The sequence below is a fragment of the Balaenoptera acutorostrata genome, chromosome 18, assembly GCF_949987535.1.
Source record: "Balaenoptera acutorostrata chromosome 18, mBalAcu1.1, whole genome shotgun sequence".
Lineage (NCBI taxonomy): Eukaryota > Metazoa > Chordata > Mammalia > Artiodactyla > Balaenopteridae > Balaenoptera > Balaenoptera acutorostrata.
This window is the reverse complement of record NC_080081.1, coordinates 75932381-75945102: the sequence shown is the minus strand read 5'-3', so window position 1 is coordinate 75945102 and position 12722 is coordinate 75932381. Positions and strand designations below refer to the sequence as shown.

The window sequence follows — 12722 nt, the reverse complement described above, 5'->3', positions numbered from 1 at the left end:
AGAGAAAACAGGGACAGCGATGGGGCTAGTGCTGGATAAGAAATACCGAGCCCTTCTCCTCTCTGCCCAGCGGTGCCACTCCTGCAGGAGCCCTGGTCCTTCTGCTTCCGACACAGGAAGATGAGAGCGATTCCACAGGTGGAAATCGGAGGCCGGCTGTGGGGACGCTCGCGGGGTGCACAACGCCGAGCTGAGGAGACTAAGTGGAGGCAGCCTGATCTTGGGAGGCGAGGGGGAAATGAGAGAAGGAGGGGGACGGGGACCGAGTGCGCAGAGAAGATGGGGGTGTGCGCCCATGGGGATCTGTGGAAGCGAGGCACTGGGGGTGCGAAATCAATAAGATAAACGGGCCGATCGCCAATGCAAAGCCAAAGGGGAGTAAGGAATAAAGAGAAAGAAAAGAATATTAAATCGCAGGAGAATGAGAAAATAAACCCGCAAAGGGGAGAGGAGGGGGCGAGGGTGCCTGTTACGGCTTGGGTGGGGTTGACAAGAATGGAGTACATTATGCAGTTCATTTAGTTAACAAGTGAAATAATGAGGAAGCGTGCAGAGTGAATGCCAAGAGAAAAGGCACAAAAACCCTATTGAGAGGCCCCGGCCGCTCCTGGCGTAGCCCATCACATGGCAATAGTCCTATTTAAGCGGCGCCGCCGGCGCCTTTCAGCACCACTAGCGCTGGCCAGCACCCCGCGCTCTCTGGGCGGCGCCCGCGGCAGCAGCGGCGGCGCCTCCGGCCTCCCCGGAAGAGGCAGCTGCGCGCGGCCGCGGTCCGGGGAAGTGCGTGGGGAGCCCCGAGGTGCGCGGGGCGCCGGGAGCGGGCTGGCGGCGGGGCGACCGCGCACCGGGGCCATGCCGCGCTCCTTCCTCGTGGACTCGCTGGTGCTGCGCGAGGCCGGCGAGAAGAAGGCGCCGGAGGGCAGCCCGCCGCCGCTCTTTCCCTACGCGGTGCCGCCGCCGCACGCCCTGCACGGCCTCTCGCCCGGCGCCTGCCACGCGCGCAAGGCCGGGCTGCTGTGCGTGTGCCCGCTCTGCGTCACCGCCTCGCAGCTGCACGGGCCCCCCGGGCCGCCCGCGCTGCCTCTGCTCAAGGCGTCCTTCCCGTCCTTCGGCTCGCAGTACTGCCACGCGCCCCTGGGCCGCCAGCACTCGGCCGTGTCGCCCGGGGTCGCTCACGGCCCCGCGGCCGCCGCTGCCGCCGCCGCGCTCTACCAGACCTCCTATCCGCTGCCCGACCCCAGGCAGTTCCACTGCATCTCCTTGGGTAAGGCGGGGAGTGGGGAGGTGGGGCGGGGGACGGACGGGACCGGGCAGACGAAAGCTGGCTAGGCGGGCATGGGGGACGAGGACCCTGGGCGTTCTGCGGACGATGAGGGTCATTTCGGGCCCCTGAGTGGACACTCTGGGTGGCGTGCGGCTGGAGGGACGGGACAGGACACGGGGAGGGAGGGTGAGGCAGAAAGTCCAGGCCCTGGGGGGGGGGGGCTCCCAGGACGAAACGAGGGCTGGGGCTCACGGCGCTCCAAAAGGGAGCGCGGGGGCCGCGTGACTCCGGGAGTACCAGGGTCCCGAGGCTTGGCGAGGAGGAGCCCGCGGTTACGCCGCTGTGCATTGTGTTCGGGGCAAAGAGGTGGGTGAGAGACCAAAGTCCCAGGATTCTGACGGCCGCCTACCGGAGGATCGGGCCCACAGCGCAAGGGTCTGATCGCTTCCGTGTCTGCACCCCTACCCACTCCAGACAACAGCTCGAACCCGCTGCCCAGCAGCAAGAGGATGCGCACCGCGTTCACCAGCACGCAGCTGCTAGAGCTGGAGCGCGAGTTCGCCTCGAACATGTACCTGTCCCGCCTGCGCCGCATCGAGATCGCGACCTACCTGAATCTGTCCGAGAAGCAGGTGAAGATCTGGTTCCAGAACCGCCGGGTGAAGCACAAGAAGGAGGGCAAAGGCAGCAACCACCGCGGCGGCGGCGGGAGTGCGGGTGCCGGCGGGGGCGCACCGCAAGGCTGCAAGTGCGCGTCGCTCTCCTCAGCCAAGTGTTCCGAGGATGACGACGAATTGCCCATATCTCCATCCTCATCGGGGAAAGACGACCGGGATCTCACGGTCACTCCCTAGGCGCACGCCTCCCCAGGTCGCCCATCCCAGACACTCCCCGCGGCTCAAAGACTGGTCCTGGGACGCAGAACTGTTTCCCAGGCACCCACTGCCAGATGGCGGCCACGCACGGATTTGGCACAGCTTTGCGGAGGTCCCTGGCCCTGGGAAGCGCCGAGAGCTTGGCACACCTGACCCTGGTATCCCTACCCCAGGGCCCGCGGCCGTCCAAAGCGGACTCCGAGCTGTGCACACACTGCACGCGCGCGAGTCCTTCTCAGCCACGCAGCGCAGCGGCCCGGCCCAGCGCCCTGCTGGCCGCCGGCGCCTCCCCGCCCGCCCTCTCTGGACTGGCCCAGGCTTCCTCGCTTCCTCCACTCTCCTCCACCCTGGGTCAAGCTCGGCCTTTGACCCCTCGGGTGCCCATTCGTTCCCCCTCCCCTTTTTACGTCTTTCCCTCCCCACCTCTTTCCTGCGGTGATTTATCCACGCTCCCACCCCCCCAGACACATTTATGAACTTCTGGGTTTTGTTTTTCTTTTCCTTTCTCTTCCGCTCCTCGAGGAGCCTCCTCGAAGTTCAGTCGTCCCTCCATCAGACCTTGCTGTGCCCATGGCTCCTCTCCCACGCGCGAAATTGCCGCCCGTGGTATTCGTGTTGGGGAAACCGATTCACTTTGTTTCGGCGACGCTCTGCATTCCCCCCGAGGCCGGCTCTCTGCCTCTGACCACCCCTCTTCTCCCAGACCCCAGCCCTGCCCCAGCCTAGCTTGTAACTGTAAGGTCTCTGTAATACCAGAAGATATTTATTTATTTATTTATGTACAAAAGTTTAAATAAACTTTTTTTTTTCTTCTTAGAAATCCACGTGGCTCGGGATCCCAAGCCAGGTTGGGGCTTCCCGCTGGGGCCGGGCGGGGCTGGGTGGCGGAGTCCAGCTCCGCTCCTCGCCTTGCAGCTCGTCAACCCCTCTCTGCACCCTCAGCCCCCGAGACTCCGCCTTCGGCGCCCACCGACCGGGTGCGCTCCCGGGTCTCCTGTCCGACTCGGGCAAGGTGCACCCCTGCAGGAGACAGCAGAGCCCTGTCCGGAGGGGAGGACGGGCGCTCCCCGTGCTGTGCCTGTAGTTCTGACCCCTGCAGCGCCCCCGTCCCACCTGGGATCCGGCCCCACCTCCAGCCCCCTTGGTTTGGCTGTCCCGACCGCCATCTCCAAGGTCAGCGACCACTCTCGCGCGAGCCGCTGAACTCAGCCCTTTGCTGAGCTCGGATGGATAACTTGTTATTGTTATCAATCTATTTATTTTCATGTATCGTATTTGTCAGGGACAAATTCCCAGCGAAATGGTGCGGCCTCCTCTTGGAAAAACCCGCTCGCTTTGCTTTAAGGCAAACTGCATTAGCGGGGTCCCTACTCCCAGACCGCTGGCCGCGATTTCGGGGACCCAGAAAGATCCGGCGCCGGGGTTCCCGCGAGGGGTCCTCTGTAGCCGGAGCTGGTGGCTCCGAGACGTTACGTTCTCACGGATTCTTGTTACAATCCCACAGCCCCCTACGATTTATAATCCACCCCCCAGCCCTCCTCTGGAGATACGCTGGGGGTTTTACTTGTACGTGAAGGAAAAGACGCAGGAGGTGCGCGGGTTCCGCGGAGGCGGAAGGCGCACGGCCACCGGAGCGGGTGTTTCTGCTGCTCAGGAGATCGGATACGTGAAACAGCGGATCCGGATTCTCACGACCTCCCCAAGCCCCCCATTCCACGTCCTAGGGGCCTGGTCACTTCTTTTCCTTCCAGATAGCTCTCCGCCACACACACATACACACACCCCACGCACACCCTGGGGAGCGCCGGACTCCGAGTATTTAGGCAGAGCAAACACACGTGTCCTTTCGGCGAGAAAGGCGCTCCAGTTGGGGTTGCTCAACACATGCGGGGTCATTTGAGTGCGGGGTTCTCTCTCCAGTTCCGCTAGAATAAAGGTGGGCGCGACCTGGCTCCCCACGGAGAGGCCACTCCTGGTTCCCCCTGGAGCAGACGCATGGGTTGTGCCCCAGGCAGATGAAAGCCTGTCACGCGCGCCCTTGGCACCCTCCCTCTGACCCCCATCCCCATCAGTCTGAACCCCAGTCTCACGGGAGACCAGTTCTCCGCCCTCCCAGGAGGGGCCATTGTGCCAATACGAGACGAAGCCGAAGCCGGAGTGCTTTAAGGCATACCCTGAAGAGAATACCAACGAATGTGTTATTATCAGTGATTCTGACGCTTTCCGAGTTTGGGGAGGCTAACCCATTGCTCTAACAGCCCTTCGGTAGTGAACTTTCGCATCCTTTAGCGCCAGCGCTACCCACCAGTGTACTTTTGAGGCTTAGGACCCGGCAGCAGCAGGGCCCCCAGGGGACAGGTGGATCCGAAGGGCTCGCTTTGAGCCAGCACCTTTCCTGTATTATGGGGGTCGGGGGGTGCACCTGAGACAGGCTCCCGCTGGCTCTCGGTGACACACCCCTGGACCAGAAATGCAGTTTCGGAGATGGGCGCGAGCTGGGGGGGGGGGGCGGGTGGGTGGGTTGGCGTGGGGCGGGGGGAAGAGGTGCCTTACTCAGGGAGCCGGAAACTGGGCTGGGAGCGTTGTGAAGAGGTTGGATCCGCCCCCCCCCCAGCTACCCCCGACTCCTTCAGTGTTGCCATCCTATGCAGTGGCCCCTCCTGTCCCAGCTGCTCGCAGAAGCCGCAGATCCACTGCGGTGCGCCGTGTCCACGCGGCTCCAGTTCTCCTGGGAGCGCGCTTTTCTCCCTCTCATCTTTCTCTACCCAAGACTTCACTTCCCCGTCCCGCTCCCAGAAAACCAGCTTTTTCGCTTTCTGGTGGGCTTTCCTGGTGAGCGTTGGGGAAAAAACGCAGCCTCCTTGCGTAGGTCCCAGTGGTTACCAAGGCGGTGACAAGAGGGCGACGCTGCGCAGCGTGGACGCGGCTTCGGCGCGCGGGGGCTCTCGGCATCCAGCCGCCGCCTACAGGGGCGGCTACCGGCTTTTGCGTCCCAACACTCTTTAGTCCTCACTTTGCAGTCTCTGTCGGTCCAGACCGACTCTGCTGCCTGGGCTGGGGCCAAGGCACGCGCTTCTGCGGATATGGAGCTTCTTATTTGGGGAGACAGAGTTCAGTCTAACCACCCTATTTTGAGCTGGAATTTGGGATTTGCAAGGCAAAATGTGAAATTAAAATCAAACTGAGTTATCTTATCAGGATGCAATTTCCTGGAAATTATCATTGAGTGTGACTAATCCACATACAGACCCCTGAGTTTATTTCAGGGACACCATCTTTCTTTTCTCTGTGGTTTAGTGGCTAGGAGTTTGGATGCTAGAATCCAAGTGACCGGCTTTGCAACCCATTTACACCATTTACTTACAAGCTGGGTAACCTCGGGCAAACCACTGGTTCTTCCTAAGCCTCAGTTTCTTCATCTGTAAATGGGGATTGTGTTAATAGTTCCTTTGTTGGGTTGTCGTGCAATATTAAAGCATAGAATTCACATAAATTGCTAAGCACAAGGTCTGCCGAGTTTCAATAAATGCTAACTAACAACACTGCTGTTGTTGTCACTTGTCATGCCTATAGCTGTGCCCGGGGCATAGTGCGGAATTATTTTCTGAAAGCTGGAAAGCGACCACTCACACACAGGCTGCTACCCAAATCTACCACTGCAGGGCTGGAGAACAGGCACAGATGCAAATATCTCCAGGACTCCCTGGAGTCAGTTGTTCAGAGTCAGTAACGGTCGGCTCTGCTTGGCCAGGCACTGCCCAGGTGCCGGGACTCACTGAAGGCCAGAGAGGGACTCTTTCCACCTGCATTTAGACCAGTTCCTCAACTTCCTCACTACTGACATTTTGGGCTAAATAATTCTTCCTGTGGGGACTGTCCTGTGCATTGTGGGCTGTTTCACAGCATCCCTGGCCTCTACCCACTAGATGGGGGTAGTACCCTCTACCCCTCCCCCCAGTTGTGACAACGAAAAATGTCTCCAGACACTGCCAAATGTCCCCTTGAGAACCACTCTTCAGGTTGAGAAGCACTGATTTAGACTTGTGTCTTTTCTGCTGAAGTTGGCCAGTCCACAGTGGCCAGGATTTGGCAGCCTAGCTCCAAGCACACCTCTCTCCTTCCCTTCATCCATCCCTCATGGAATAAGTGGACCTTCTCCATCCGGAGCACTGGATTCTGCACTCGGGAGGGGCTTGAGAGGAGGAAGGGGAAAGAGAAGATGAGTGGGGGTCCGAGGGGAGAGACCAAAGATGCCTGCACAGTGGGAGCATGGCCGCTAGTCTGGACAGCCCTGGGCGTCTGGGTTGAAAGGGTGAATCAATCCGAGGCGTGCTGGGCGAGCAGAGTTTACAGAGCCACTAGGGCCTTTCCAAGAACATCCTATCCATTTGTCCCACGACCTGTAGACAACGGGGCTCCCTCTTGCGTTGTGCGCATGGGTACCCACAAGACCAAACTTCGGGGGGAAAAATTTCAGAAGCCTGGGTGGTATCCCCATCAGTCATAGACACACTCACACACTCACCACCACCACCATTTCAGACTTTCAATGACTGAAAGTCTGAAACTAGAAATCAATTCTTTTTGCCTAAGGCCTCCCATATTTGGTTCAACACAAGTACCCCTGAGAGTAGTTACCACTGAGCACATCGTTCACTTTTTCTGAGAAAAGCCTCTGGAAGGGCAAAGAGCAGAAAGTCCCTGAAGGGGAAGGGATGCAGGGGACGTGTAAGAGCAAAAAAGGGGGCAGCGATCAGGGGAAGGGTCCCAGAAGCCTCCCTGGCATGGACCAGGGCTGCCTGGGTCATGTGCCCCCGAGCCTGAGCTCTGGGGATGAGTGAGGTGCTGTGGGATGATTCAGAACCGGACTCGGCCACAGAGTCAGGAGTAAGCTGATTCCAGTGAGGCAGTAACACCACCCATCCAGGGCTTCCCCAGTCTCGCATGTGGTGATCAACAGGTGGGCTTCTAATACGGACACCCTAATAGAAGCGTGTGTGTGTGCGTGTGTTAGAGATGCTGAAACGAAAGGAAGGTAAAGAAACCTGGAGGAGAACCAGGTTACCCTGTGGTTGAATGCCCTGCTTCAGGTCATCCTGTCACTATGAATCCAAGCCCTGGTTCTTCTAGCAATCTCCCTGGAAACCACCAAGAAATCCAAGGCCTCGGTCCTGACACCTTGCATCCTGGTGTCCAGGCCTCTGTCTGTGAGTGGGCCTTCCTTCCCAGCTCGGGAGGAAGTGCTGCCCAAGGCACACTGGCAGGTGCTCGACCGGGCATGGTTTCAGGCAGTAGCGGGTAAGGAAGGTGCTGCCCTCAGGAGCCGCCACAGTCAGGGGACGGGGCATGAGTGCACAGCGGGGCTCAGAGCCCTGCAGAGAGGAGCTTCCCCTGCTGGTACCGCTGGACCCCAGGCTTTTGGGTCACGGGAGGCAGGGGCCACCTCCAGAGGCTCCCTGTTCCCAGCGAGTGCCAGAGAGAAGCAGGTGTCTGCCTCCTCGGTGCCCTGATGTGGAGAGTTCGTCGAGTAGCTCTGTTACGGGCTGGATTGTGGCCCACACCCCCAACTTATATGTTGAAGCCCCAACCTGCAGTACTTCAGGATGTAACCACGTTTGCAGGTGGGGTCTTTGAAGAGGTAATTAAGGTTAGATGAGGTCATAAGGGTGGGGCCCTAATCCGAGACGACTGGCGTCCTCCTAAGAAGAGGATGAGACAATGGACATGAGCACACCCGGAGGGACAAACATGTGAAGGCACAGGGAGAAGGCAAACCAAGGAGAGAGGCCTCAGGAGAAATGAACACTGCCCAAACCTTGATCTGAGACCTCCAGCCTCCATAACTGAGAGAAAATAAATTTCTGTTGTTAAGCCACGCAGTCTGTGGCATTTTGTATGGCAACCCTAGCAGACTAAGAAAATTTCTGATCAGGGTGGGGCTCTCTAGACCCACACTCCCCATGCTAACATAGGAATATAAGAAGAATGTAGAGCAAAGAGCACTGGGCTGGGAGTCGGGCCCCTCTGAGGTAGCCGTCCCCCTTGGACACCTGAGGTCCAGCCCCAGTTATGCCACCAACTTTGGACGAATCATCATCTTCCTGGATCTCAGCTTCCTCTTCTCTAAAGTCGGGGGTGTCACTGACATTAGTGAGGTTTCTTCTTTTTCTGACCAGGACCATTCCCCCTCTCTCCAATAAGCATCTAGATTTTCTTTTTTCAAATGTAAATTAAGGTAAGTTCTGGAAAAAAAGGAGGCATCCACCGAGGTAGACATTCACACACTGTGGGAGTTCCCCAGAGCCAGGGTCCCAATTTCCACGACAGAATCCAATGAGGATTAGATATTTACTGCTTATCCTCCTCCCCAGCAAATCAGGCATGGGCATAGGACCTGGACCCAACATTTTCCCCAGAAGTCTGAATCTGGAGGGGAGTGACACAGAGTTGCATGTTTCAGTTAGAGATTGTTTCCTGTGGCTGTGAAGCTGAGAGCCTCTGAGTGACGGCAGATGACCTATGACATTGGTAGAGGGAATTGCCCAGGGTGGGAGCCCCAGAGGGACATCTAATGAGACTGTCCAGTGGTGAGACCTTGGCTGTGCCTACCCTCCCTTCCTGCCTGGTTTCCAGGCCATTTCACCGGCTTTCCATGAACTATCAGATGGCCTTTCATTCAATACCTTTTCTGCTTACGTAGCGGGAATTTGTTTCTGTTGTCTGCAACCGAGAGCTCTGAGTGATTCAGGAATCCATGCCATGTATGAGCCATTTAGATCCTGCAGAGGACTGTGAACAGACCTGGAACAAGCATGACTGTCGTGTCCGTGGAACCGAGTCTCAGTTCTGACCGGGTGACCGGTACTGCTTTACGTAGGATTCCCTGGACCAGGGCTTTTAGGCTGGTGCCCATGCATTCCCTTTGGACGCACCGGGGCAGTCAGACTTGGGTGGAGAGTTTCAGACTTCATCATCCAGACGTTATGGCATGAGTCACAGCTGGAGCAGGAGCTGGCCTCAGCCTGGAGCAGCGCTGGGCTTCCTGGGGGCAGCAGGAGCAGCCCCCCCTCCCATTTTCACACCTGCAGGGAAGCTGTGCTCAGGCCTGCACGGAGACTCAGGGCACGACCTCTCCGTTTGCCCTGCCCAGCCAGGCCCCTCTGAGGTAGCTGTCCCCCTTGGACCCACATTCACAGAACTGCTCAGGCTGTGTGGTATTTTGCTCTTAACGGAGGAATCTCCCCTCTCTCCAAGACTCTCCGTGGTAGTTAATAATGTCCTAGAGGTGCTCGATAACTTTTCTAACCACAACCCTTTTTATCACTTGTGTTAGAAGCTGAATTCAAGCTACTTTAAGCTAGAAGGTGTCTCTTGGCTTACGGAACCGATTAAATTCCTAGTGGGACTGTCCTGAGGTGCTCGAGCGAGTGATGGTGTGGGGAGACGGTTCACCCTCTCCCCACTCCCTTGGCTTTACTCCTCTCTGTGCTTCTGCCTCCTTCTTTCCTGCTGTAGAGGCTCTGTCCTTAGAGATGGGACAGCCTTGAGTGTGGGGCTGGGGGCAGGCAAAACGGGGCAATGGCAACAGCGGGCTCCAGGCTTACATTGTCTTGGCTAAATGGCCTTGGCAAAAAAGCAAGAGTGTGTTTCTCTCCCCGAGTCCTGTGGTGATGCCAGAGTGGTGGCAGGGGTTGTCCAAGGTGGCAACCCTAGAGGTGACCATCCTAACCACAGATCAGCTCTGCCTGAACCGCATGTCAATCCAGTGGCTGTAGGCAGGGGTGGCACTCAGGGGGACACTACGACTGGAGGCCCAGGAGCGCACAGGAAACGGGGTTTGTTAACTTGCTGTCCAGCAAGGTAAACAGCCTGGCTAGCCACTTCACACAGCTGGGGGTCTTAGACACCACGGCCTCCCTCCCCTACCCACCCCAACATCCAAGCCTAGTGCCTGCAAAAGTGATTCCAAAACTAAAACACCAAACCATTTAAAAAGTTGCCTTTGACACAAAATCTGACTTTTTCCTACACGATACCTTCAAATGTGGCTTTCCTAAAGGACTCTTACATTTGCTTTCCTCTGGGGACAAAAAGGCAGGAAGGTCTCCCCTTCCACTAAGGAACAACTCTCAAAGCCCAGCCCCTCTCCTGAGAGCTCGCAGGATTACCAATTCACATTGTTTTTTTCTGTTACACTCTTAAAATTGGGAAACTGCACATAGCTATGTGTGTTTCTATCACCTGTGCCACGGTGCCCAATGCCCCTAGATGAATGTCTTCTCAGGGGCCAGGATGCAAAGGAATTCCAGCTGCACGAAAGCTGCCCAGTTAAATGTCCTCCAACCCTCGCTCCCTCTTTGCTTTGCTCTAACAGCCACTGATCTCCCCGTGCCACATAATTCCTCTGCATAACCTTGGCCCGCTACACCAAGCCTAATACGACACATTGCTGGATAACCACAACGCCCTTTCCCTCCAGTATCTTTTAATTAAAATGTTAATTTGCACATGCCCAAGTTATACCAACTCCAGCCCAGAAAGAAGGGTTTAAACTCTAAAAGGATTTTGAAATTCTTTCACCAACTTAAGGCATTTTGGGGATACGGTTTGTACGAAAGATGCTTCAGAAAATGAAGTTGTCATGTATTGTATGTATAAATAAACCTTTCAGTTCCCTGGCAGAACCCAAGCTCAGTGGGGCTGGAAAAGCATTCTGGGTATTGGCATGCAAATGAGCGTGTCCACAGCAGTTACCGGGCACCTCGGAGTGGTAAACAAGCTGATTGTCATGGGAAATGTAGTCGGGTTGCTCTGTTTGAAACTGTTTTGCAAATCCCTTGTTTGGTTAGATTTCTGAACGTCGAGTTTGTGAACTCAATAATACAGCTTAATACCAAATTCCCAGTCACACCATCTTTGGACGCCTGACAGCGCTGTGCACACCATAAAGGGCCGTACAAGCAGGCATGCCCAATTAGGCTTGGAATGCACACACAGAAGGCTGAAGTGAGACTTCGCCGCAATCAGGATATGGCCAGAGTGCAGAGGGGCGGGCGTGCGGACACCGCACCCCTGGCTGCGCCCTGCCTTGGCCAGGGCTCTCTTCCTCCGGAGCTGTTCCATCCCTCCCACTCCCAACCTGGCCAACTCCTACTCAGCCTCCTCTGGGAAGGGACCAGCCCATCCATCTCAAGGCAGCACAACCTCGTTCATTCCACGGATGAGTCCAGTGCGTTTTCTGTGCCGGCGCCTGGCTGGGCTCTGACCACAGAGAACCGCTCTCTGCATCCCCATGTGTCTCCCCACCTAAGCAGTGCTCCTCAAGGCAAGACACTGGGTCTGACCCCTCTGTGTCCCCAGGTCCCAGCACCGTGTGTTTCCTCTTCTGTCCTCCTGCTGTTGCAGCCCCGGCCTCTGCACCTCCCTGCTTGCCCCCTGCGCATCCAGGGGAAAGGGCTCTGCTCTCTCCTCCAGCTCCCTGCCCACCTTTGCCTCCAAACTCACGCTGAGGCCTTTGTCAGCTGCCTCAAGCCCACCCCTCTGAAGAGCCCACCGTCCGGGAAGCCAGCCCTGAAGATTCCTTCCCTGGAAAAGGGCATCTGCTTCCCAGCAGCCGTTTGCCTGTGATGCTGGGAGCAGGTGCACGCGCTGGGGAACAGGCAGCAGTACCTCCTGGGGGGTCGGGCAGCCCACGTGGAGAGTAGCTTCCCCGTGAACCCCCGACTGATGGTGGAAACGTGAGAGGGGAGCAGGCACGGGGAGAGAAATAGGTAACACGCTTCCTGGCCACATTGTACTTCTTTGGGTAGAAATTTGGTCATGGAGATGAAAATGGTGTACATGGTCTTATTCAGAAATAACTTAGGTCCCTGTCTGGGTCTGCCTCTGTGTGTCCCCTCTTATAGTTTGGGATCAGATCACTTCCATCACCCACTGTTATGAGAGGAACTGTATGCCCCCAAATTCATAGGCTGAAGCTCTGACCCCCAGGACCTCAGACGTGGCTGTATTTGGAGTGACGGCCTTGACAGAGGTGATTAAGTTAAAACGCGGCTGTTAGCACAGCCCCTATGCTATTCTGACTGGTGTCCTTATAAGAAAGGGAAATCTGGGCACAGACACGCACACCCACAGAGAACAAGCCTGTGTGGACACAGCAAGAAGGCGGCTGTCTGCAAGGCAAGGAGAGAGGCCTCAGGAGAAACCAACCCTGGTGACACCCTGATCTCGGACTTCTAGCCTCCAGAATCGTGAGGAAATGAATTTCTGCTGTGCAAGCCGCTCAGCCTGTGGTGTTTTGTTCCGGCAGCCTGAGCTGACTAAGGCATCCAGTACGTGTTCAGATCTTCTCTTCATGCAGAGACGCCCCTGGGCATGGAATCAGCTCCTCAGTCAGACGTGGCAATTCTTACAGGGCTGCCTTGGTGTAAAAGGCCACACGAGCTGCCCCTCCTGGGGCTGTGGCACAGCCAGGCAGCCACGGAGCCCTGGTGCCTCTCCTGAACTTCCCGGCTGACTCTGACCCCCCGCCCCGCTCATACACCTGCTTCCTCAACCCCTGCCCCGCTCATACACCTGCTTCC

At 57.1% G+C, this 12722-nt stretch overlaps 1 protein-coding gene across 1 annotated transcript; it reads left to right on the top strand.

The window, feature by feature from the left end:
* The first annotated feature begins 852 nt into the window (after positions 1 to 852).
* GSX1 (GS homeobox 1) lies at positions 853 to 2118 on the top strand. The gene is made up of 2 exons (XM_007164276.2): positions 853 to 1264; positions 1739 to 2118. The coding sequence occupies exons 1-2, from the start codon at positions 853 to 855 to the stop codon at positions 2116 to 2118; spliced, it is 792 nt and encodes a 263-aa protein (XP_007164338.2).
* The last annotated feature ends 10604 nt before the right edge of the window (positions 2119 to 12722 follow it).